General features: G+C 43.0%; 1 protein-coding gene across 1 annotated transcript in view; it reads left to right on the top strand.

Moving 5' to 3' along the window:
- SVEP1 (sushi, von Willebrand factor type A, EGF and pentraxin domain containing 1) overlaps window positions 1–21,748 on the top strand; it is a 128,742-nt gene that overhangs the window by 78,241 nt on the left and 28,753 nt on the right. Inside the window, exons 29-38 of the mRNA XM_056325171.1 lie at window positions 3,517–3,640; window positions 4,167–4,337; window positions 6,406–6,579; window positions 9,574–9,693; window positions 10,426–10,602; window positions 11,404–11,488; window positions 11,792–11,983; window positions 14,003–14,170; window positions 16,088–16,760; window positions 18,158–20,937. Coding sequence (XP_056181146.1) covers window positions 3,517–3,640; window positions 4,167–4,337; window positions 6,406–6,579; window positions 9,574–9,693; window positions 10,426–10,602; window positions 11,404–11,488; window positions 11,792–11,983; window positions 14,003–14,170; window positions 16,088–16,760; window positions 18,158–20,937 — 4,664 coding nt within the window. The remainder of the gene's footprint in view (window positions 1–3,516; window positions 3,641–4,166; window positions 4,338–6,405; window positions 6,580–9,573; window positions 9,694–10,425; window positions 10,603–11,403; window positions 11,489–11,791; window positions 11,984–14,002; window positions 14,171–16,087; window positions 16,761–18,157; window positions 20,938–21,748) is intronic.

Below are 21,748 nucleotides of genomic sequence, written 5' to 3'. Positions count from 1 at the left end.
TCTACTGATGACTACTGTTTCTGGCTCCCACCATGCACTGCTGTGAAGAGCCTGACTATATACTTGCCTACCTCTCCATAGGTACCAGGGACTGCTGTTAGGTGTCCCCAAGGCTTTCTCTGCTCCAGGCTGAACCAGCTTTTTTCCCACAGTCTCTCCTCACAGTTTAAAAGTTCCAGCCCATCATCACCTTTCTGGTACCCTCCCCTGAACTTGTTCCAGCTTGTTAATGTCTTTCTTGTACTGATGAGCCCAAAATGAAATTCAGTACTCCAGATGTGTTCTAATAAGCACTGAGAAGAAGGAATAATCCCATCCTTGGTTTTCTGGTTGTGACACTATTCACACAGCCAAGGATGCTGTTGGTTCTCATTATTGCCAGGGTGCACAGCTGGCCAGTATTTAGCTCACTGCCTGCCAGAGACCCAGGTCCTTTTCCACAGAGCTGCTCCCTCTCCAAGCTTTCCCCAGCCTGCATTCCAAGCTTTCTCCTTCCCATTTGTTCTTGTTGAATTTGATGACATCTATGTTGGCCCATTCCTCCAGCTTGTCAAGGTCCCCTATAGATGCAGCTCTGTCCTTAAGCATATTATCACCATTTGTAATGCATGATTCAAATATGAAATAATGAAATTAATAGACAATAGAAGTAAAGCAGAATCTTTGCTGCCAGCATCCAAATGTCTCTTCTGCTTCTCTTTTTCTCTGCTACTTTGGCTTTCTGCTACATTTAGAACAGCCCAACAATCCACTACTCTTCCTGGCTTTTGGGGTTACAATTGTTGCATTGCCAAGTCAAATCTTCAGGGTTTTGTTCCCTAGCAGTTCTGAAGCTGATAAGCATGCATGTGATCTTACAAGACACACTGATGAAGAGGTTAAGTGTGATTTTCTGAATCTTTCTCAGTAGTCACCTGTCTTTAATGACAGGCTTGATTAAATTCCCATTTGCTTCAAATGCAGTACAGTTAGGACAAGGAAGAAAATCATGCCTTTCATTTATGGTATCTGTAGTACTCATCTGAAAAGACAGATATGAGACCAGACAGGGAGCTAAGCCAAGTAAGCGTCCTATTAAATTTTTACCTCACTCTTTTCAGTGCTTGAGATAGTAAATCACTATCATTATATGTTATTACCAGTTTTGTTGTGGCCACCTGGAACTATTCAGTAAGTCTTACATTCCTCTTCTCAGCCATAAAGGAAAGCAGGGTGATAGAATATGTAGCCCAGTGAGTAACATAAAGACAAAGTCCGTTCTTTAAGATTTTTATTTGTGTACTTTCACTGCTCATGCACTTGCATATTGATTTTATGTAGGTAAACCAGCAGTCTTGTTGGTCTGTTGCTGAGTAGACAGCAGCAGAAATATGAGTTGTCTATATGGGACTGCAAGGTCCTTTCTGGCCATCCATTCTCCATCATACGGCTGGGAAAAACTGATTCCCAAACCTACCTTTCCCACACCAAGGAGGTTTTCCCTGCAGATTCCTTGCAGCTTGTTTGCAGCCGTTGACGTAAGCAGTTTCCATCAGTACATACTGTTGAAATGAGATCTTCGAAAAGGCCTCAGAGTAAGTAAAAGCACGTTGTTGTCTTCTCCAGCTAAGCTGGCTCTAGAGGAGTCTGATCCACCTCACTGAAGTCGGGGGAATGTAAGAGCAACTCAGTCTGAGGTTCATGGCATACCTTCCTTCTCACAGACAGTATAGCACGTTATTCTTATAGTTGATTTCATCCACTAGAGACTTAACAGAAGCCAGGTCACCCTTTTAAGAATGGCAGTTTCTCAACTGTTTGGCATAAACTGGGCACACCTGTGCTTTCTTAACCAGTTAGCTGTGCCTTGAAGGCATGCTACATGTATTGTATGGGTAGGCTGACTGTGCTGAGATGTACACAGCCCACTGGGCTGCTCATCTTTGTTCTGAATTAATTTTTTCATGCTGATGAGGGAAACATTCTCTCTGCCAGGGAATTACTGGAATGACCCTCCAGCACAGAAGAGCCAAAGAGCAAGAAGTAGTCTCCGTAGCCCAATTACTAACATGTTCTCTTAATTGAATAACCATCTTTCCTCCATAGACTACTTCCCTCTTGTGATACCTTAAAAGAAAAGAAAATCCTTAATTATCCCTTTATTGCGCGTTTATCTTCCTCAGGGCACATATAATTTCTTCCAGCAGTTCATGGCTGAGATACGATTGCATCTACCCTGATAGGGAGAAACATAATGGGGAGTACTGTGCCAATAATCCACCTTCGTCCCAGTCACCTCTGGGACTATGTTTCTATTTTCCTGGAGTTACAGTGAACAAAGGCAGTGCAGAGTGAATCCAAAGCCCTGGTCTTTCATTTGCAGTTTTGAAACACTTTCACGTAGCAGAAATCTCCCTGAGCATCCAGCAGAACTGGGAGGCTGCCTTTTTCACAAATGTTGGGGTCAGGACATCCAGGCTCTTTCCAGGGGACCACTATGGAATATTGATATGACATCCCACCATTAAGGGTCTGTCTGTGTATACTTACTATTGCATATAATTTACACTGGGGTCTGAATAGCTTCCAAGTGCTGTGCCATCAGGGACTGTCATCCCCAAGTTCCTTGTATTGGTGGCCAGACAGAAATATAATGATGTTACTATGTTTACTAGATTCTGAGACTCAGTGAAGAACCTTATTGAAATACATACTTTTTATAGTAAAGTACAGAACTGAAACAGCTTAAGAATTCCTCTTTGCATTTCAGTTTCTTGTAGTAAGAATGCAAAATAAACTTCTAGTGGTGCCATTAAAGGAGTTATGTTTTAAATGGAAAACTTTTCCATCGAAGGTATTTGACTAAGTCTGTTCTCAAGATACTGATCTGCTGTTGATCTAACAGTGTGTTGCTTTCTCTCTCCTATCGTTAGTTTGCCCATGTAATTCTTGTTTCGGTACCTGGTTAGTTATGGCCCTGTCCTGCTTTGGTGAAGTCCATGCCAATTCTATTTTTAGTATTGTTGTGGCTAGGCCTTGCGTGCAGTGTTTTGACGAGCCTAGTGCATTGAATTCACAAAACTCATTTGTGTTTCTGCTCCTTAAATGCGGTGCAGTGCTAGCAGAGTTTGTGGAATGCAGATCTTCAACATTAAGTTCCTTTTGGCTCCTTTTTGATATTTTTCTGCAAATACATCAAGTTTTCCGATTGCATTCTTCTATCTGCCTTTGTCTGTGACATAATTTTCTTTCATGCTAAAAAAATCAATTGTGTTTTAAGAACTATGTTTTATATTTTGCTTGTATAACAAGTATTCCTTCAAGTATTGCCTCAGTACATGCCTGTCCACAGCTAGCTGGCTTCTAAGTAAGTATAACAAGCAGTTCAACCAGAAGCCTCTTGTGCTAGAAAGGATGAATATCGCTTATTCAATAATTTGTTGTAGTGTTGCATGCAGACATGGAAGGAATATTTTTTTACATTCTTCTCCTACATGGTCCTTAAACAGCACCTAATCAACTGTTTTAAATCCATAGGTAAAATCTCTGGCTACATCCTGTCCAGAAGAACTCCAAAAAGGAAATGTACTAGCCTGGCCAGATTTCCTGCCAGGAGTTGTTGGAAGAGTGAAGATAGATTACAAGAGTATATTTTGTGCTGGTTAGAACTTTATTTCCTAGAACCTTTTTTTTCTGAACAGTATTATTAGACTCTTTTACGAGGTCAAACATGCTAGCTTTCAGCCTTTGCCCTACTAACCTTGAATAAATTATTTTGATAATTTGACAGTTAGAACATTCAGTCCTTCATTCCTTGAATTCCAGGGTTTTGTAACAAAAGTTCAATGGAATCTCTGACAGAGATTTATTGCTTCCTGAATTGAGATGGGGAAAGAGTGAAGATGGTGGTGGGTCAGAAGGAAATTTTTCTTGTCTTTTATTCTAAAAATAATTGAATGGTATTAAAATAACTACTGCTTCTTCACCTCTTTTCCTATGCATTCCTTTTCTGATGGTACATGTTGATGATTCTCAAAACCCTTTGAACCCGAGCAGGTTCAGTAACATACATAACACTTCCCAAAGCTTTCTCCTGGATAAATACAGGATCAAACAGTCAGATAACAAATTTATTCATTTCAGCACATAGCTGTATCTCTTACTGTATGCATATATTTTGTCCACAGACTGTCCATCTTTGCAAGGATCCATACCACATCTGCGGGCCTCTTCTGCTGATTTAAAGCCAGGGTCAAAAGTGAGCCTTTCCTGTGACCCAGGCTTCCAGATAGTGGGAAACTCTGTTCAACACTGCCTTAACCTGGGACAGTGGACACGGCCTTTTCCCCGCTGTGAAAGTGAGTTGTCTCAGTGGGCTAGCAGGATTAGGAAACCCTAGCTTTTATTTGGACTCTGTCACTATTTGTGGCCTGTTTATCCCTGCAGCTGTGAGGCACTTGAATCCATCCATGTTACAGCATATACATACATGCTTAAAACTAAACTTATGTTTTACTGAGCAGGAACTACATTCTGCCACCTTTTTCAGTCAGTTTCTAATGCTCGTGGCAGAAATTAGTCTATTTGGATCAGCAATCTGATATTCCAGACTTTCCTCCCTCATGGCACCAAGAGTGTGGAAGATGCACAAGAAATGCTAGAATATTTCTGTGATTTTTAAGTGTAACTGAGAACATCTGGTTTGAAGTAAAATGTTATAATTTCTTTAAAGGTAGGTAGTAGGTATTTCTGTCAGGACTTAGAAGTGCTCCAAGACTTACAGAATTTCTTAAGAAACTGGGCTATATACATTCAGGTTGCCAAGGTTCTTTGATTCCTGCTCCTGCCTTCTCCTTTCCTTTGTTTTTTCTCTGCTGTGACTGCATAGGTGACTGCAGTTGCATGTGTTGGAGCTGACTAGTAAATCAGGTCCCAGAGTAGGCGTGGCATGATCCCAAAATTGATCAGTAGTTAGGGGGAAATCATCAAATTAATTATAAATACCTTAAACCAGTTTGATCTAGATTTGATGCAATGTTTGTGCCTTCTTCTTTATTCAGTTGTTCATAGCACAAATCCAGGATCTGTCTCCTGTTCTGCGTAAGGAATAGCATGCATGTGAGGATTCACCCAAAAGCAAGTCCTGCTGGGCAGAGCATGAGTTCACTGACAGAGGCAGATTTGCTTTGCCTTGCTTTGTTATCAGTGACAAGCTGCCAGAATCCTGTTAGTATTGTCATCTGATTTCTCTGTATCCAGCGAGGCAGTTTCACCTGTTGAGCACAATGCTCAGACAGGACAGGGTTGACCTGCCACAAATGTGCTAAGTGAACTAGGGCCAGACTTGCCCACTGGCCTTGTTCAGCCTGTTCCACAAGTACCTGGTGAATGAAAGTCAGTCGGAGATCGCTGTTTCCTGCAGAAAGAACTACAAGGTTTATGGTAGAAGGTATGGTACAGGAAAGGTTCTTCTACGGACTGAATCAGGCTCATTGTAATCACTGCTTTCACCCACCAGGATCGTTTTCTGCTTCCTGCTACCAGAAACATCCAAAACCACAGGGCGCCATCCCATGACAGCCTGTCTTTGTTACAGGCTCTTCAGTTCTATCACTCTACAGCAAGTACTCAGCTCCTATTACTAAACATTTCACAGTGTCTTACTGTGCAATCCTTGCACATGGCTGATTAGCAAGGAGTTGCTACGATCCATGTAGTCGCAAAGATGAGCTATGTAGCTGTTGCATTAAATTCATGTAATGTTGATTGAAATGAAGATGCACAGAAGCAGCTCTCCTAAAATAAATGGCAGCCTCCGCCAGGCGGGTACGGTGATGCCTTCTGCTGGCATAGCTGGGGTCAAAAGGGCTTATTTACTATATTTGAAGTCAAGGTGATGCCTAAGGTTGTATGTGAGATCAGTTCCCATCTCTCCATTGTTAATGCACTCTCTGGTCTCATACCAGTACTGTAACCTCTTAGCAGTAACCTGTTTCCTAGTTTTGCAACACTGAAACAGTTACATTGAACTTGTCTTTCAGTGAAGGGAAATAACAGGAACTTCCACGGAGGCAAAACTTACTTTTCATTTTTCCTTAAAACTCACCAAGGATCATTGATAGTTAGGGGAGGTGTCCTGTGACTGAAGTGCATCTGCTCAGATCTTGGTGACAGATGTCTCCTCCAGAGCTAGCAGAATAGTGGGAGCTGGAGAGTCCGGCTCAGTCTCTGACTGACAAGTGACCACAAAACAAGGCACTCCACAGGACCTGGAATTAATTAGCAACTTCAGAAATGGTCTGGGCCCTCTTGCAGATGGGATTCCACAGTTGCAGACAAAAAAATCTGCAGTGCTGGCTCTCATGGAATTACTTGATCTGTGTATTCTCTGCTAACTTCTGTGCCCTCTTTTCACTCATGTTGCAGGAATCAGCTGCGGAGTGCCTCCATCTTTAGAAAATGGATTTTATTCAGCTGAGGACTTTTTTGCTGGCAGTACGATTACCTACCACTGCAACAATGGCTACTATTTGTTGGGTGACTCCAGGATGTTGTGCCTGGACAATGGGAGCTGGAACAGCATATCACCATCTTGCCTTGGTGAGATGTGCCATACATGTGGCTGCGTGGGCTGGCAGTCTTGTACTTCTCCTGTGCCCTTGGGTTTGGGTGGGATTTCATTCTGAATTTGTGAAGGCTGACAAGAGTCTCAGAAATCACACTCCAAAATATTCACAGTTTTGAAATACTGTGCTCAGCATTATGTGAAACCAGAACTACATTCTGGCGCCTTTCTCTGTCAGTCCTCTTGCATGCCCCACACTCTATACTTAATAAGCCTGCATTGTACTCCCAGCCTCTCCCCTTCCAGGCTCATTTAGCCCTGGAGTCCCTGCATTCTCTGCTTCTAACCTGTGCATTTTCCTGTGCTTCAGCACACTGTCAGTGTCCCATACTGTCTGACCAGGTTCTTTTAGGAGTTCATTACACTGGAGGTTGTAATGTTTAATATTAACTTTACTTATTTGAAGATAGTTGATGCTGCACAGAATTTCTGATTCAGAAGAGCGATACAAAATATTCTGTATAACACAGCACAAATAATTGCAAGTTACACTTAGCAAAATATAACAATTTCAGTACACAGTTCAATCACAAAACCGATGTGTTTCCCATTACTAGTCTTTATAATATACTCACCACCATGACACTGGGAATCCCCAATAGCCGGGAATGAGTATGTGGCTTGAAGACAGCTCAAGCCCATTGCTAGTTGTATGGTTTTTATACACCACGTTGGCCTGAGCCATGTATTCAGTTCCCCCCTCCTCGGTGCACTGGCACTGGTCTGGCTGATTCGAGGAGACATTCATACTCTTCCAATGAACTCGGGGAGAAGCATTTATACCACCAGTTGATCCACTTAGCTATTGATAGCTGTTTACCTAAAACAAAGGCCACCTTTCTGTCAGCTTCTTTGTAACACCAGTGGTCAGTCACACCTCGTGTTATTCCCTGGGCTTCATGGGCAGGTCACCTTTGCCCATCTCCTCTGAGCCTTCTTCCGTTGTGAGGGTTTATTGGTCAGTCACACATGCCTGTCAGCAAGCAGCTGCAGCGGTGAGGGGTCTGGGAGTGCACATACCGACGCAGTTCATGTAGTTGCCACACTATAACTTACTTCCTGGTCACCTGGGTCTGATGTACCAGATGCAGCTGCAGGAGCTGAAACGTGAAACAAGCCAGCATTGTGCTGTGTATGGGAACTGGGTGTGACTGTTCTTGTAGGGCCATGTCTCCAGCAGGCCCCTTCTGGAATCCACTAGCTAGTTGTACTTGGATTGCTGTTTAGTCATGGGTAACATGGGAGTTGTGGGGTGACAACCTGGCAATGCTTGTGTTTGGTTTGACTCTTAATTTTAAGTAGGTATAGCACATAATTTTTTCAGTCAAGACAAGTAAAAGAAAACCCAAGTCTTTTAGTTCTGACAGAATTCACTTTGGAGTAGGATCCATCTGGTTTCATAGTGTACTGTCTATGGGGACTCCATCAGAACCTCCAAAAAGACCATCCATTGTGTTGTTCCTCTCTTTGCTTTTCTCCTTTGCACTTTACACCAAGGCCTAAAGATAAGCAAGCTCAGAGCAGATGCTGCAAGGCTCTCCACATAGTTTGACATCTGTTCATCAGGAAGCATGATGTTGAGAAGGAAAACCCCTGTGCCTTACCTTCCAGCTCACCTTGTCTCTCATGCAGTAAAGTAGTAGACTAAGGGGAAAATGAAGACAAGAATGGCTTTGCTACCGTGACCCAACCTTTACCTTTCTAATTCATGCTCCAGGCAGGTGCTAACAAAGCCTGGAACACCTATGCTCTGGGGCGTTCCTTTTGCCCTGTTATGGATCTGGTTCATATTGTCCTTCCACTGTTCCTTACCTTACAAGACATTACAGGAGAAGCAGTCATTCCAGTTCTGCTGTGGTAGCACTTTGCATTCTCCTGATGCTTGTGTAATTGGCAACTGGTTTGATTTTTACATGCAGCTTTCATTCTGTATGTCAGAAGGAAACTCCTTTTCAGAACACTGTTGTGTTCTTTTCATGCTGGCTGGACTCATTCAACAGTGAAGAATAAACACACCAATTCAGGAAATTTTGTTGCTTATTTAACCAAGTTGCTTTTTTGCTTGGAAATGGGCAAAGAAGATGTCTGCATGGTATACCTAGTTCGACAACTGCCCTGTAGCAGGGCTTTTAAATGAAGAATTGTTCTTCACTAACAGTCTGGGTTATATAAAGAATAATCCCTGAATCTTTCAATTAGATACTTGAAAATGACCCTTTGCAATTTATGATTCATTGTTTACATACCAAGGACACTTCTGTAGAGTCCGGATTTGAAAACTGATATGAAGTATTCTGGAGTGAGGGATTATTTTTTTTTTTGCTGTACAGTACCAAGCCCCATGGAAAATAAATCATCAGTTGGCATTTCTAGGCACAACTGTCATGGAAGTAGTTAATTATAATAACTAATATATTTTGAACTAATTTTAAATTTTGTGGCAACTGCAGACACTTCTCATTCCTTGTCTAATATATTTCTCTTCAGCAAATGTGGGGTTGTAATCATATTTTATATTCAAAGTGTTTCCTTTCTTGGCTAAGTTTTCAAGTCTTACAGGTGGGAGGTTTGAGATAAAGAGGTTTTCCCAAGCAAGCGTTTAATGCAGAAGTCTTCCCTTATAGTCTCTGTCCAAACTAGTAGTAACAGCATATGAATTACAATATCTGTTCTTTTACTACTTGGAAACAAGATACTTTTTGTGGAAGTACTGACTGAAAGTTAGTAGGATTTGTCTCTAATTTTCTCACATTTCACAATACTATATAGTAATTTGTATAGAAATCATAAATATTAAATAAAATATTCGATTTTTAATAGTGCATCAAAAATGTGATTGAAGTAAGAGTGATTTTTGATTATACTAATTAAAGCAATTCCTCTTGAAAGTTAGTGAGACAGAAATCTAAAGCGGATTCTTACTATAAATAATACCCTATAGACACCTTTTTTGCATTTCTTTTTCATAGATGTTGATGAGTGCGCTGTTGGATCAGACTGTGATGAACATGCATCTTGTCTCAACACAAATGGATCCTATGTTTGCACTTGCATCCCTCCTTACACAGGAGATGGTAAAAAATGTTCAGGTATGGATTAAAAATCAGGCTAGAGTTTCCAAGGTTCTGTATAGGCCAGTATCCTGCCTCCCACTGTGGAAGACAGTTGCTGATATTTAGGGAGGGACAGAGCAGGCATGCTTTCATCTCCAGATCACTTTGGCCTTGAATGAGGCTGTGATGAAGTGTCTCCTTTTGTTTTTGGGAACTCAGCTCTCCCTGCAGAGACAGCTGTCATTGGGATTCTGCTCCAAGACATAAATACATGCAAAATCCTCTTGCACATGGAACATGTGTGCTGGAGACCTGGGAAATGAAGAAATATTTTAATACAGGCATCTGAGTAGGGCTTGAGCTGCCTGGAAACATTAAGCAAGGTAAATTTGCTTGAAGATAACAAGAAAGTGGCATAGGCTGCAAGAAAAGGTAGCTGAGCTGTTGTAGTGTTCAAGGCTGGACATGCTGGAATGGGCTTTCCCTCACAGAGGGAAAAATGACTATGAGATCTGTTTGCTTCTGACAATGAATGCAGACTCAGTTACGAAAGACTCTTCGATATCAAGATTAGCTTACTTGCATAAGCCTTCAGTGCCTGGCACATACAGAACAGAGACAAGCTGGTAAGGCTGTAAGCTACTTATGAATGTTTTCCACATGCTCTGCCTTCCTACTTTCAGAAAACTCCTGAGGATATCTCCTGCCACTTGTTTATAAAACCTGGTACTTAGTTATGTTATTGATAGTTTCTCTCTTCCCTCCCAGAACCAGTGAAGTGCCGTAACCCAGGAAATCCAGAGCATAGCCATTTATATGGGGACAGTTACAGTGTTGGCAGTGAAGTAACATTTTCCTGTGAAGAAGGGTTTCAGCTGACAGGAGTGGCTAAACTTACATGCATGGAGTCTGGAGAGTGGAGCCACGCAGTACCGTATTGTAAAGGTGTGGTTCCTGAGGAGTGGGGAGATTACATATTGTAATGTGTGTTGTTAGAGAGACGGGAGGGGGAAAGTAGTAGTGTGGAGCCTTTAAAGACCATGGCAGCTAATGAAAACCTGTCCTAGCAGACATGGGTCTCAGTGTAGAAGTATCTGTTGTCTTAAGAGATACAAGCCCCAGTTGAAGCTTTTCCAACAGTTATCATATTCATAGTAGTATTCTCTTATGCAGATTGTCTGAAGTGTCAAAGGTGTAGACTCACCTCATTTTAATGCAAGTATTAAAAGTGTCTTTCTTTTGCACCTAGCTTCCCATTTGCAAGGAACTTGTGGGAACATAATGTCTGTAATGGATCATTAACTGTGTTTCAGTGGATAAAAAGCAACCACAGAGGACAGGCTATTGCATGTAGATATATATATGATATAATTGCAGAAAATTTTTTGTTAGAAACCCAGAATTAAGAAGATGAAGCAACAGGTGACAGGTGAATGAAGGGGTGACAAAAACAATGTCAAAAAACAATTACTTTGTCCATAATGGGGGTTGTGGTGAATATGGAGTCCTCTTGGTAGTCATGTGCTTTGTAGAACAGTTCCAACTACCTGTTTCCAGTTAGTCCAATTTCTCAGTAAAGTCAGATAAAGAGCCCTAAATGTCAGTTATAGGTTAGTCAAGGATCCAGTGTCATCTAGGGCTTTACACCTCGTCAAACCTATTTAGAGAAAATAAGGCAAATCCTGATTTTCTGTTCTTTTTTGTTTGTGTTGTATCAACCTCTCTTCTGATCCTGTCTTTTTTAAGCTATATCCTGTGGTCGTCCAGTTATTCCAGAGAACAGTACCATTTTGGGCTCAAATTTTACATACCAAAATAAGGTGCTATACAGGTAGGAATTCAGTAAGTTTCAAGTGCTGTATTAATAATCGCTTGAGAATCTGGCAATGAGAGTATGGCTGAATTGAGAGAATGGTTGAAATGAAAGAAAGGAACCAGATGGGATTAAAGTAATGGAAAGACGTTTGGTTACAGCTGTGGCTATTCACTAGCAGAACATACTCCAGTACTGCTCTCTATGCCCTGCAGAGTGAGGTGTTGTATGCAGGTGTGAATGAAGAGAGAAAAAGGGTGGCTGATTACGCTGTGCATAAAAGGCTCAGTGTTTGATAGCAGTTCTTTTCTTTTAACTCAGATGCCATGATGGATATAACTTAGTGGGTGAAAAGGAAATTCTGTGCCTTGCTAGTGGCATTTGGAATCATCCTCCCCCTTCCTGTGAAATGGTGACTTGTCCTAGCCCACGGGATATCAGCAATGGAAAATACACACTCACTGGCACAACCTACCTTTCCTCTGTATCTTACACCTGTGAGAATGGATACAGGTAAATGCAGGAACGTTTCTGAACCAAATGCAGGCGGCATGCCTGCTGGCAGGTCTATCTTATGTCTGAAAGAGATAAAGCTGGGATCACTGCTCAAAGATAAAATACTGAAATGGAATTTAAAAAGATTTCTTTATATCTTGAAAGTATTTTCTGTATTTCGTCATAAATTGGAGCAGTTCAAGAAGGTAATTCAGGATTTTACATAGATATAGATATAGATGCAGATGTGCAATGCTTTCATTTTACCATTAAGCTCAAAGACTTATTTTGGATATTGAGAAAAATAGTTGTCATTTTTGAAAGCTCTTATTTGTCTTTACAGCTCTTATTTGTCTTTACAGATTGTCATACTCCTACAGCTTTAGTACATACCCAGTATTCTTTTTGCTATTGTTCTACAATGTCTTTGGTGAAAGAACCTTCTAGAAGTTACTAATTTCCTCCTTGAACTCTTTGTAGTAGTAATCTATTCTAGGCTTTTATTCTGTTTTCCATTTGTAAGCAATTATATTGGAAACACGTTTTTAATATGCTGCCATTAAAAATACAGTAACGCTATATCCAAGGATGTGGCTTTAAGTGCAGGTTTCTGCCTCTCCTGGTATCTGCTTGTACCTCTAGCAGATTTACTCTGACATAAGCGGTCTCATACGGACCTCTTGAAGTCTGAATTTTTTCTGTATTTTCCTGCTGCAAGCATTCCCTTGTCCAGATGAAGGCAGGTAGGTGGGGTGTGCTCATTTGGTGAATGTTTTAATCATGTTAATACAAATGCATACCTTGGCTGCATACAATGTACTGTTAAGACATAGATCCACAGACCCACAGTGTGAGCTTATGTGTACCCCGCTAAACCAGCTAGTGTTCTTAGCAATGTCAGCAAGTTTTTTGACCATGGACTTAGGACATACAGGCAGCAAATACCACATCAGTTGTGACTCTTTCCCTTTACCTGTCTTCTATAGCTTGGTGAGAGATGTCCTCTCTCCTGTGGTGACCACTCCAGGGGAAGCCCTCCCAAACAGTGTCCCTCTTATGCATTATTTCTGGACCTAAATGTGGAACCAGTCTCTTCCTTCAAGCACCTCTTATGTGCTTTTTGTCTTAACTTATTGCCACAGGTAGGCAAAGCCCACTGCCCTGACAAGGGCTGGTGCCATATCTGTACGGGCTTTACAGGTCAGTGTTGTTCTCTTCCATTAACTCCCGAGTTCATTTCAGTCAACTAAACATGGGGGTCTAATACTATTTGAGACAAAATTGTAGGAATCAGAGACACCTGTGTAAGGCTCTCAGATATGACATGGGATCTACTGGGAATCCATAGCCAGATGACAGCAGCTGGAGGCCAAGGCATTCACCCTGGACATCTCAGGGTGGTGTGGAATACCTGTTTAGACAACTGAGTGACACCTTCTGTACCAATGCTTTGCTGTTTCCTCAGCTAAGGAAACAAAAAAATACCATCAACTTCAAATGTATGTGGTCATTCACTTAAGCAATCCTTTACCTCCTGAAGGAACCAAATGCCTTTTTGTAAACAAACCTGAAAACTGGAGCATTTCCTTCAGTTTTCTGAGAGAAGACAGTGTTTAAGACCTTGAGTGAATCAGGTCTCAGGCTGAGGTCTAGTTGCTAGTCTCAAGATTGGCATGGTGTTGATGGCATACAAGTCAGGCTTTAAGCTTAAATATTTCAGCACCCAGTGAGTTTCTTTTGTGGATCAAAGATGGGCAAAGCTACAGCAGAAGTTATGTCTTATCTGCACAGTGCACTGAGGCCCCGCATGAATTCCACCAGCTCTCTCTTCAAAATCTGAAGACCAGCTTTTTTGACAGCATCAGCAGTGCTTTTTGATGAACAGAGGGTGAGATTCTGGCCTTTACTGAAGTCAGTGAGAGACTCCCCTTGGTTTCACTGGGGCCGGGAAGTCAGTGAGAAGCAAAGCACCTCTTTCCCTCGCTGTTCTTCACCTGGACTGAAATGGCAGCCTTAATAATGGTCTTTGTGTCTCAGCCTTCAGGGACCTTCTGTACTTGTCTGTGCATCTTCAGGGAACTGGAACAGCACTCCTCCAGCTTGCAACATTGTCTCTTGTGGATCCCCTCCTGCCATCAAAGATGCGGTCATCAGTGGAAATAACTTTACCTTTGGAAACACGGTCTCTTACACGTGTAAGGAAGGGTATGTAGATTAGCACTACTGAACTAATAGTCAGGATGAGTAAAACCGGTCCATTGCTTCGCAAGGCCTTTATAACTGCACACTAATTAATTTTTACTGCTTCTGTCTTAACTTTCTGGAAATTAAATATGATGGAGATGTTTTTTGTGGACCGTCAAGTTAGTACAGGACACATAGACGTGCCTTAAAGTAGCTTCACGGCAGCTGAATACACTCTAGAAGAGAAGAATGGAAAGGAGTTGTGGGGAATAATAGACCAATTCAGTAGGAAACCCTCTCCCTTGAATTTACTACAGAAGTAGTACTTCTGTGATAAATTCAAGGCCCTGATCATAAAGAATTCCTTATGTCTCCTCAGGCTGTAAGAAAGCTGTGTGGTGTGTTTTAAGAACTATCTGTTCTAGTGTTATAAATTCAGCTTCCTTAAAACTGACTCCTCATTTATTGAGGTGAATTATTTTTCTTTGATTTCTGTCTGCTCAGTGTAGTGATCATTTCAGACCGTATTCCATCGAAGATGAGGCTCCGTTTTGATGATTTCTAACGTGAATGTAATGCTGGACTCTGATCCTGCAAGAACCTTTGCACATGCTTATCTCTACAGCCTGTGAGCGGTCCCATAGAATTTCTTGAAACTGTTCTGTCCAGAAGGCAGAGCAGGTATACAGAGATTTTGCCAGGTCAGGCCCTAAGCGACTGGAGGATTTTCGGCTCCTACTTGCTGTAAAAAGCTAGATTGATAAGACAGCATTTTTCTTATAAATGGGCTTTGCAGTATTATTTGAAACATAATTGAAGCAAAGCATCCTTATTCTGTTTTTTTGACTGCATTATGATTTTAAAAGCTGCTTCTCTTTCCTATAAAAGCATTTTAAATGGGATAAGATAGCATCATTTAAAGAGGGTCACAGCTGTCTGTGTCAGTGAATAGAGTGGATCATATTAAACGATGACACATAATAGGCTCTTTTTCTGGAGTCCAGTCGTAAGGCTTTGAAAACAAATCCTGCAAACAAGCCAAAGCACTTTTATAAATGTTGCAATCAAAATCTGGACAACCAGTTTCCAGCTGAAAGAGTCAATGGGAATTTTGCAGTAGTTACTGTTTCTTTGCTTTTTGTGAGAGCACACCACAGAGATTTCAAAACTGAGGCAGGTAGTCACAGGTACTGTGACTCCACTGTTGCATGTTTAAGCAGCACGGTTCCAAGTGGGGTGGTGAGCAGCTTGTAGTAATGCTGTCACTGTATCCAAGAGACAGAGAAGTACAACTACACTGACAGTAATCATGTGGTAGAATTTCATTGTAAAAAGTGATACTTTTTTTTCTACTCAGCATTAATCTTTTTTATTGACTTTTATAACAGTTTTTACAGTGTTTTTTTAGGAAGTTGTTATAAAAGAGCCATGTGCATTATTGGCAAGAACATCTCTGGGTAACTCACTAAGGAGTTTCTCATTGCTTGCAAGTATGAAAATAGATTGATAGGGCTGATACAGGAACCCAAAAGGCCTTTACGGGCTTTTCATCTCTTTCTTCTCCATTCAGCTCTGCTGAAAGGGAAGAATTTGTTGGTGGGATCATTTCTTTGAGGATTGTATGGACTGTCACAGCATAATATTAGGTTTGTTGTAGTAGTTTCAACCAAAATGGAAGTTCAATAATAGTAATCAGATGGACAGCTGAGAGACAAGCAATATACACAGGTGTGCTAGGCTACCCCTAGTTGTGACACCTCACTCATGGACATGTAGGCCCTAGAATTTTCCTTTTGAAGTTTATCATAGCTTTTGTAAAGGATCCTGTTCTTCTGGGTGCTAGCAATTAGGCTTGTACTGCAGGGGCTTCAGGAAACTGTAGGTAACATTAGACAGTGCTTGTCTTTTTGACTTCCTGTGTGGTTTCCTTATCCACAGTTACACGTTAGTTGGCCCTGCAACCATAGAGTGCTTAGCCAGCGGCGAGTGGAGTGTGAGCCACCAGCAGTGCCTGGCAGTATCCTGTGATGAACCACCACATGTGGAAAATGCATCACCAGAGAGTGGCCACCGCCTCTTTGGCGACGTAGCTTATTACTTCTGCTCGGATGGCTACAGCCTGGCTGATAACTCTCAGCTGCTTTGCAATGCAGAAGGGAAGTGGGTGCCTCCAGAGGGCAGGGAGATGCCCCGTTGCATAGCTGATTTCTGTGAAAAGCCATCTGCCGTCTCATACAGCATCCTGGAATCCATTAGTAAAGCCAGGTTTGCAGCTGGCTCCATCGTGAGCTTCAAGTGCATGGAAGGCTTTGTTCTGAACACTTCTGCCAAGATCGAGTGCCTTCGAGGGGGCCAGTGGAATCCTACTCCTTTGAGCATCCAGTGCATTCCCGTTCGCTGCGGAGAGCCTCCCCACATTAGCAATGGCTATGCCAGTGGGGCCAACTACAGCTTCGGAGCAGTGGTGGCTTACAGCTGCAACAAGGGGTTCTACATCAAGGGAGAGAAGAAGCGGACCTGCGAGGCCACTGGCAACTGGAGTGGCAGTTTGCCCACATGCCACCCAGTGTCCTGTGGAGAACCACCACAGCTTGAGAATGGCTTTATTAAGGTACAGAGTAAGTTTTCTCATCTGCCTGGTACCATAGCAAACCAAATGTCTGTCTTCATAATTGTTGCTGTTGGAGTTTTCTTTCTTCTGTTTTGCTCTCCTAATAAAATTGAGGAAGTATGTGGCTGGATGAAATAAGCAAAGGGAAAAATGGGTGGATTTCCAGCAGAGCCATGTCTGGAAAACATGAAGACCTCCAAGGAATTTCCTGTCTTAAAGTGGGTTTTCAGTTAGGAGACTCCAGATGCCATTTGACAATCAGCTGATTTCCTTAATGTCTTCCTTTTCATTTTTTTTGGTTCATGGGTGGTTTTCCGGTGCCATCTAGAGGCATTTGAAGTACCATTTCCAGTTCACAAGCCTTGCTGTTTTCACTGCTATGAAAAAAAATCTGATGTGCGACAGAAAAATCACCTTGGGATAATTTCTCTCCTTTCAACGCAAGCACACTTTACTGAAGCCCCTTTCCTTATCAGATTACATTGCAACAATGCCTGAGGTCAAAAATCTCCTTGTGGCAGCCCAGACCTGTAACAACTACTTAACCTATGTTGTGCTTTGATGCACAAGGGTAATACTGTGGTAAGGATGATCAAAACCACTATTGTAAAAATTTAACTTTGAATTTTTAAAACATTATTCTTCTGAATACCCCCCCTCGTTACATCTGCAGGGAATCGGCATTTGCTGAAGGTTGGGGGTGGGGGGTTGCATCCCAGTTCCTCCATTGGTTTCCAGCAGTAATAGCAACAATTTCTGTTCGGACTTCCACACAGGTACATCCTCTAATTAATGCATATCACTGTGTGTTGTCTTTCTTAGGTAGGATCACTCCTCCAGATCCTCCTTCCAGTTAGAGACATTTTTTAATACCTCAGTCAGAGCTCAGCCGCAACTTTACGAGGCTCCTCAGCTGCCTGCTCAAGACCCTGTGGCTGCATATGTGGCACTTCTAAATGTCTCTTAGTGGCAGTACATCTGGGGGCTCCGGCCTTGAATACACCTGTAAGCTAAAGAACCACAACAACAATAGGCCATTTCATGGCAGCTTCTCCTGAGCCGTTTTTTACTTCCTGTCTACACAGCTTTTGGCCTCATATGTCAATGTCAGAAAGGGGTAAAGCAGAGCAAATATTTTCTAGCTTTTACCTTTTAAGCCCTAAATCCTCTATTTTGTTTTGATAGTGCTCTCGGAATTCCTAACAGCAGAGTGCATTGTTTGAGGGAAGACCTTCTGTGTAAGTTATTTGCATTCATTTCTTTGCAGACAGCCTTTACTGCTGTCAGGGATGCAGCTAGAAGGTAGACCAAGAGAACACAAGGAGCTAAATCAGTCTTCTATTGCCACAATCATGCATCTTCATTTCAGACATGTCCCCGTCTTACCTGTTTTGCAGGAAACAACTGGACACTTCTTTGAGAATCAAGCAAATTATCAGTGTGAGTCTGGCTACCAGATGGTTGGGAGCTCAGTGTTTACCTGTCAAGCCAATCGGCAGTGGTACAGTGAATCACCTCCTTACTGCATTCCCCTCAGCTGTGGAAAACCACCACCCATCCAGCATGGCTACTCCAAGGGAGAAACTTTTGATATGGGATCCAAAGTTGATTTCTTCTGTGATGAAGGCTATGAGCTGATTGGAGATGTTTCTTGGACGTGTCAGAAGTCTGGGAAATGGAGCAAAAAGCAAAGCCCAAAGTGTGTCCCAACAAAATGTCCAGAACCACCCCTGGCAGAAAACCAGCTGGTCTTAAGGGAAGTAACTTATCAAGTTGGTGTTGTACAGTTCTCCTGCAAGGAGGGTTATGTTTTGCATGGCTCCTCTGTACTGAAGTGCTTGCCTTCCCAACAGTGGAATGATTCCTTTCCCTTCTGCAAGGTTGTACAGTGTCCTGCACCTCCATACATCCCCTTTGGTGACCCCTTGACTTCATCCCTTCATTTTGGTAGCACTGTGAAATACATCTGTGTAGATGGGTTTTTACTGAAGGGTGAGTCTATCATCAGATGCCAGGCTGATGGCTCATGGAGCTTGCCTTTGCCAGAATGTATTCCTGTGGAGTGCCCCCACCCAGAAGAAATTCAGAATGGCATTGTTGATGTCCAGGGCCTCACCTTCCTCAGCACAGCTCTCTATACCTGTAAACCAGGCTTTGAACTGGTGGGGAACACAACTATTCTCTGTGGAGAAGATGGTCAGTGGCTTGGAGGAAAGCCAGCTTGCAAACCTATTCAATGCTCAAGGCCTAAGAAGATCCTCAATGGCAAATACTCATTCACAAACTTCCATTATGGGCAGAGTGTCAGGTATTCTTGTGACAGAGGTTTCCAGCTCCAAGGGGAGGAAACGCTGAGGTGCCTAGAGACAGGGGAGTGGAGTACAGAGGTTCCCTCCTGCAAAGCTATAAATTGCCAGCCCCCCCAGCCCATTGAGAATGGCTTTGTGGAGGGTGCAGATTATAGCTATGGGGCCATGGTCATTTACAGCTGTGTGCCAGGCTTCCAGCTGTCTGGCCTTGCCATGCAGACCTGTGAAGAATCAGGCTGGTCCAGCTCCACACCAACCTGCCTTCCAACAGACTGCGGCCTGCCTCCTCACATTGACTTTGGGGAGTACGTGCAGGTGAGACATGGGGAAAGACGTTCTGACCAGGAGAGTGTTACAGAGAGTTCCTCCCTTTCACATATGTTACTGGCTGACAATTTTAAAGACTTCAAAAGTTCCTTGAAGGAGGACAGTGCAGTGCAGCTCACCACTTTCTTATTTGGAACTATCATTTTATACACATGTTACTCTGGCTATGAGCTGCTGGGAAACCCAGTTCTAGCTTGCCAAGAAGATGGGGCTTGGAATGGCACTGCCCCTGCCTGCGTTTCAATAGAGTGCACCTTGCTGTCACCCCCAGAGAATGGTTTTTTACATTTCACTGAGAACACACTCGGTAGTGCGGTGCAGTACACTTGTAAGCCAGGGTTCACGCTTGTTGGCTCCAACACACGACTATGTTTGCCAAGTCGGCAGTGGAGTAACACTACTCCATACTGCAAAGCAATAACATGCAACTCGCCTACCCAGCTTATGAATGGGAACATAAGAGGGGAAAACTACACATATGGGAGTGTTGTCTACTATGAGTGTGATCCTGGATACCAGTTAAATGGCCCCACAGAGAGGCGATGCCAAGAAAACCAGAAGTGGGATGGCAGTGAACCGATTTGCATTCCTGTTTCCTGCAGCCCACCACCAGTTTTGGAAAATGGTCGGGTGACTGGAGAGGAGCACACATTCCAGAGACACACAGAGTACAGCTGCAATGAAGGTTTCCTGTTAGATGGAGACAGGATTAGAGTCTGCCTTGCAAACGGAAGCTGGAGTGGAATTGCTCCAGTCTGCAAAGCTGTGGCCTGCCCTGTGCCACCGCCTCTTCCCAATGGGAGAACTAGGGGCTCCGATTTTGGCTTCAAGAAAGAAGTGCACTATTACTGCAATGAAGGCTATAGCCTGCAAGGAGTGTCAATGCTGACCTGTCAGAGTGATGGTACCTGGGATTCAGAAGCTCCACACTGTAAGCCAGTTATTTGTGGACCTCCTGAAGACATCTCCCATGGCTTTCTGAATGGCTCAGGCTTTACCTATGGGGAATTTGCCGAGTATGTGTGCTTCCCTGGTTATGAGCTGCATGGCAATCCTTTACGGCAATGTTTGTCCAATGGCTCCTGGAGTGGAAGCCTTCCATCTTGCCTACCCTGCCTGTGTCCTACACCACAGATTCAAAATGGGGTGGTTCTTGGTACAGATTTCAGCTGTGGGAAAAGCGCCCAGTTTCAGTGCCTGGAAGGCTTCAAACTGCTAGGGCCTTCTGAAGTCACCTGTGAGGCAGCTGGCAAGTGGAGTTCTGGGTTTCCTCGCTGCGGGCAGATTTCCTGTGGCTCTCCACCCATCATCCCCAACACATTTATCAATGGGAGCAGCCCTGCAGATGAGAACACCATCATCTATACCTGCTTGACAGGTTTTGTCATGCGGGGGAGTCCAGAACTGACTTGTGTGGAGACTGGTGTCTGGAAGAAGCCATACCCAAGCTGTGAGCTGTTAAGCTGTGGCCCACCACCTTCTGTCCTAAATGCAGAGGTTCTTGGGAACACTTACACCTATGGGAGCAAGGTCCAGTACAGGTAAGAATGCTGCTGCCATTCTGTTTCCATCAAATCTCTGAAGGAAAGAAGATGGAAGGTGCATGCACCCTCAGTGCAAGTTTTCAAAAGGCCTGGAAGAAAAATTACGCCCTGTCACATGCTCAGATTCACAAAGCCATGTTCCCATGTACCCTAAATATTATTTGGTCCACTGTCAAAATTCCAGCAAGGTATTTCAGCCTTTTGGGCTGCACTCTTCCATTGCCTTTAATTTCCCATTCCCTTTTGCATTCCTCTTCTCCTCCTCTGTAACACTGTTCAGGACATTCAGGTTTTCTTTGCAGATGGCAGCAACAGTCGGCAGGATGTGCGATTTTTCGCCCCTTTTGGCACCCCATTTACATCTTCCTACTTCAGGTGCCTGTTGTAATACAGAAGGGCTGATCTCCCTCTTGTCCCATTTTCTGCACTGCAACACTGCACTGTCAGCAAGTGTTGCTGATACAAAGTTACTCCTTTGTCAGATACAAGAGAAAGGGGGTTTTGTTGATTTCCTGAAGTGTGCACACTGGAGATCTTTCTCCAAGGTGACTTCTTTGGCAGAAGGGGAGGGTTTTTTAGCAGTAAAAGCAAATGGTAGTATGGGATAGAGTCTGGACATGGCATGCAGATTAATTTAGCAGTATCAGTCATTTCCTTGCATCTTTAACAAGGCAAAGGGGTGCTTGAGTCTGCCTTTTTACAAGTGAACCCACTTTTGCGAGCCAATTGAGTTGCTCTTGGTGAAGGTCCATGTGGAACAGAACAAATCAGCCTTAAATATCTTAAGTAAGTGCCCTGTGGTCAGCAT

The sequence above is a fragment of the Falco biarmicus genome, chromosome Z (genome assembly GCF_023638135.1).
Source record: "Falco biarmicus isolate bFalBia1 chromosome Z, bFalBia1.pri, whole genome shotgun sequence".
Lineage (NCBI taxonomy): Eukaryota > Metazoa > Chordata > Aves > Falconiformes > Falconidae > Falco > Falco biarmicus.
The sequence above is the reverse complement of the archived record's forward strand: the minus strand, read 5'-3'. Positions and strand labels throughout refer to the sequence as shown.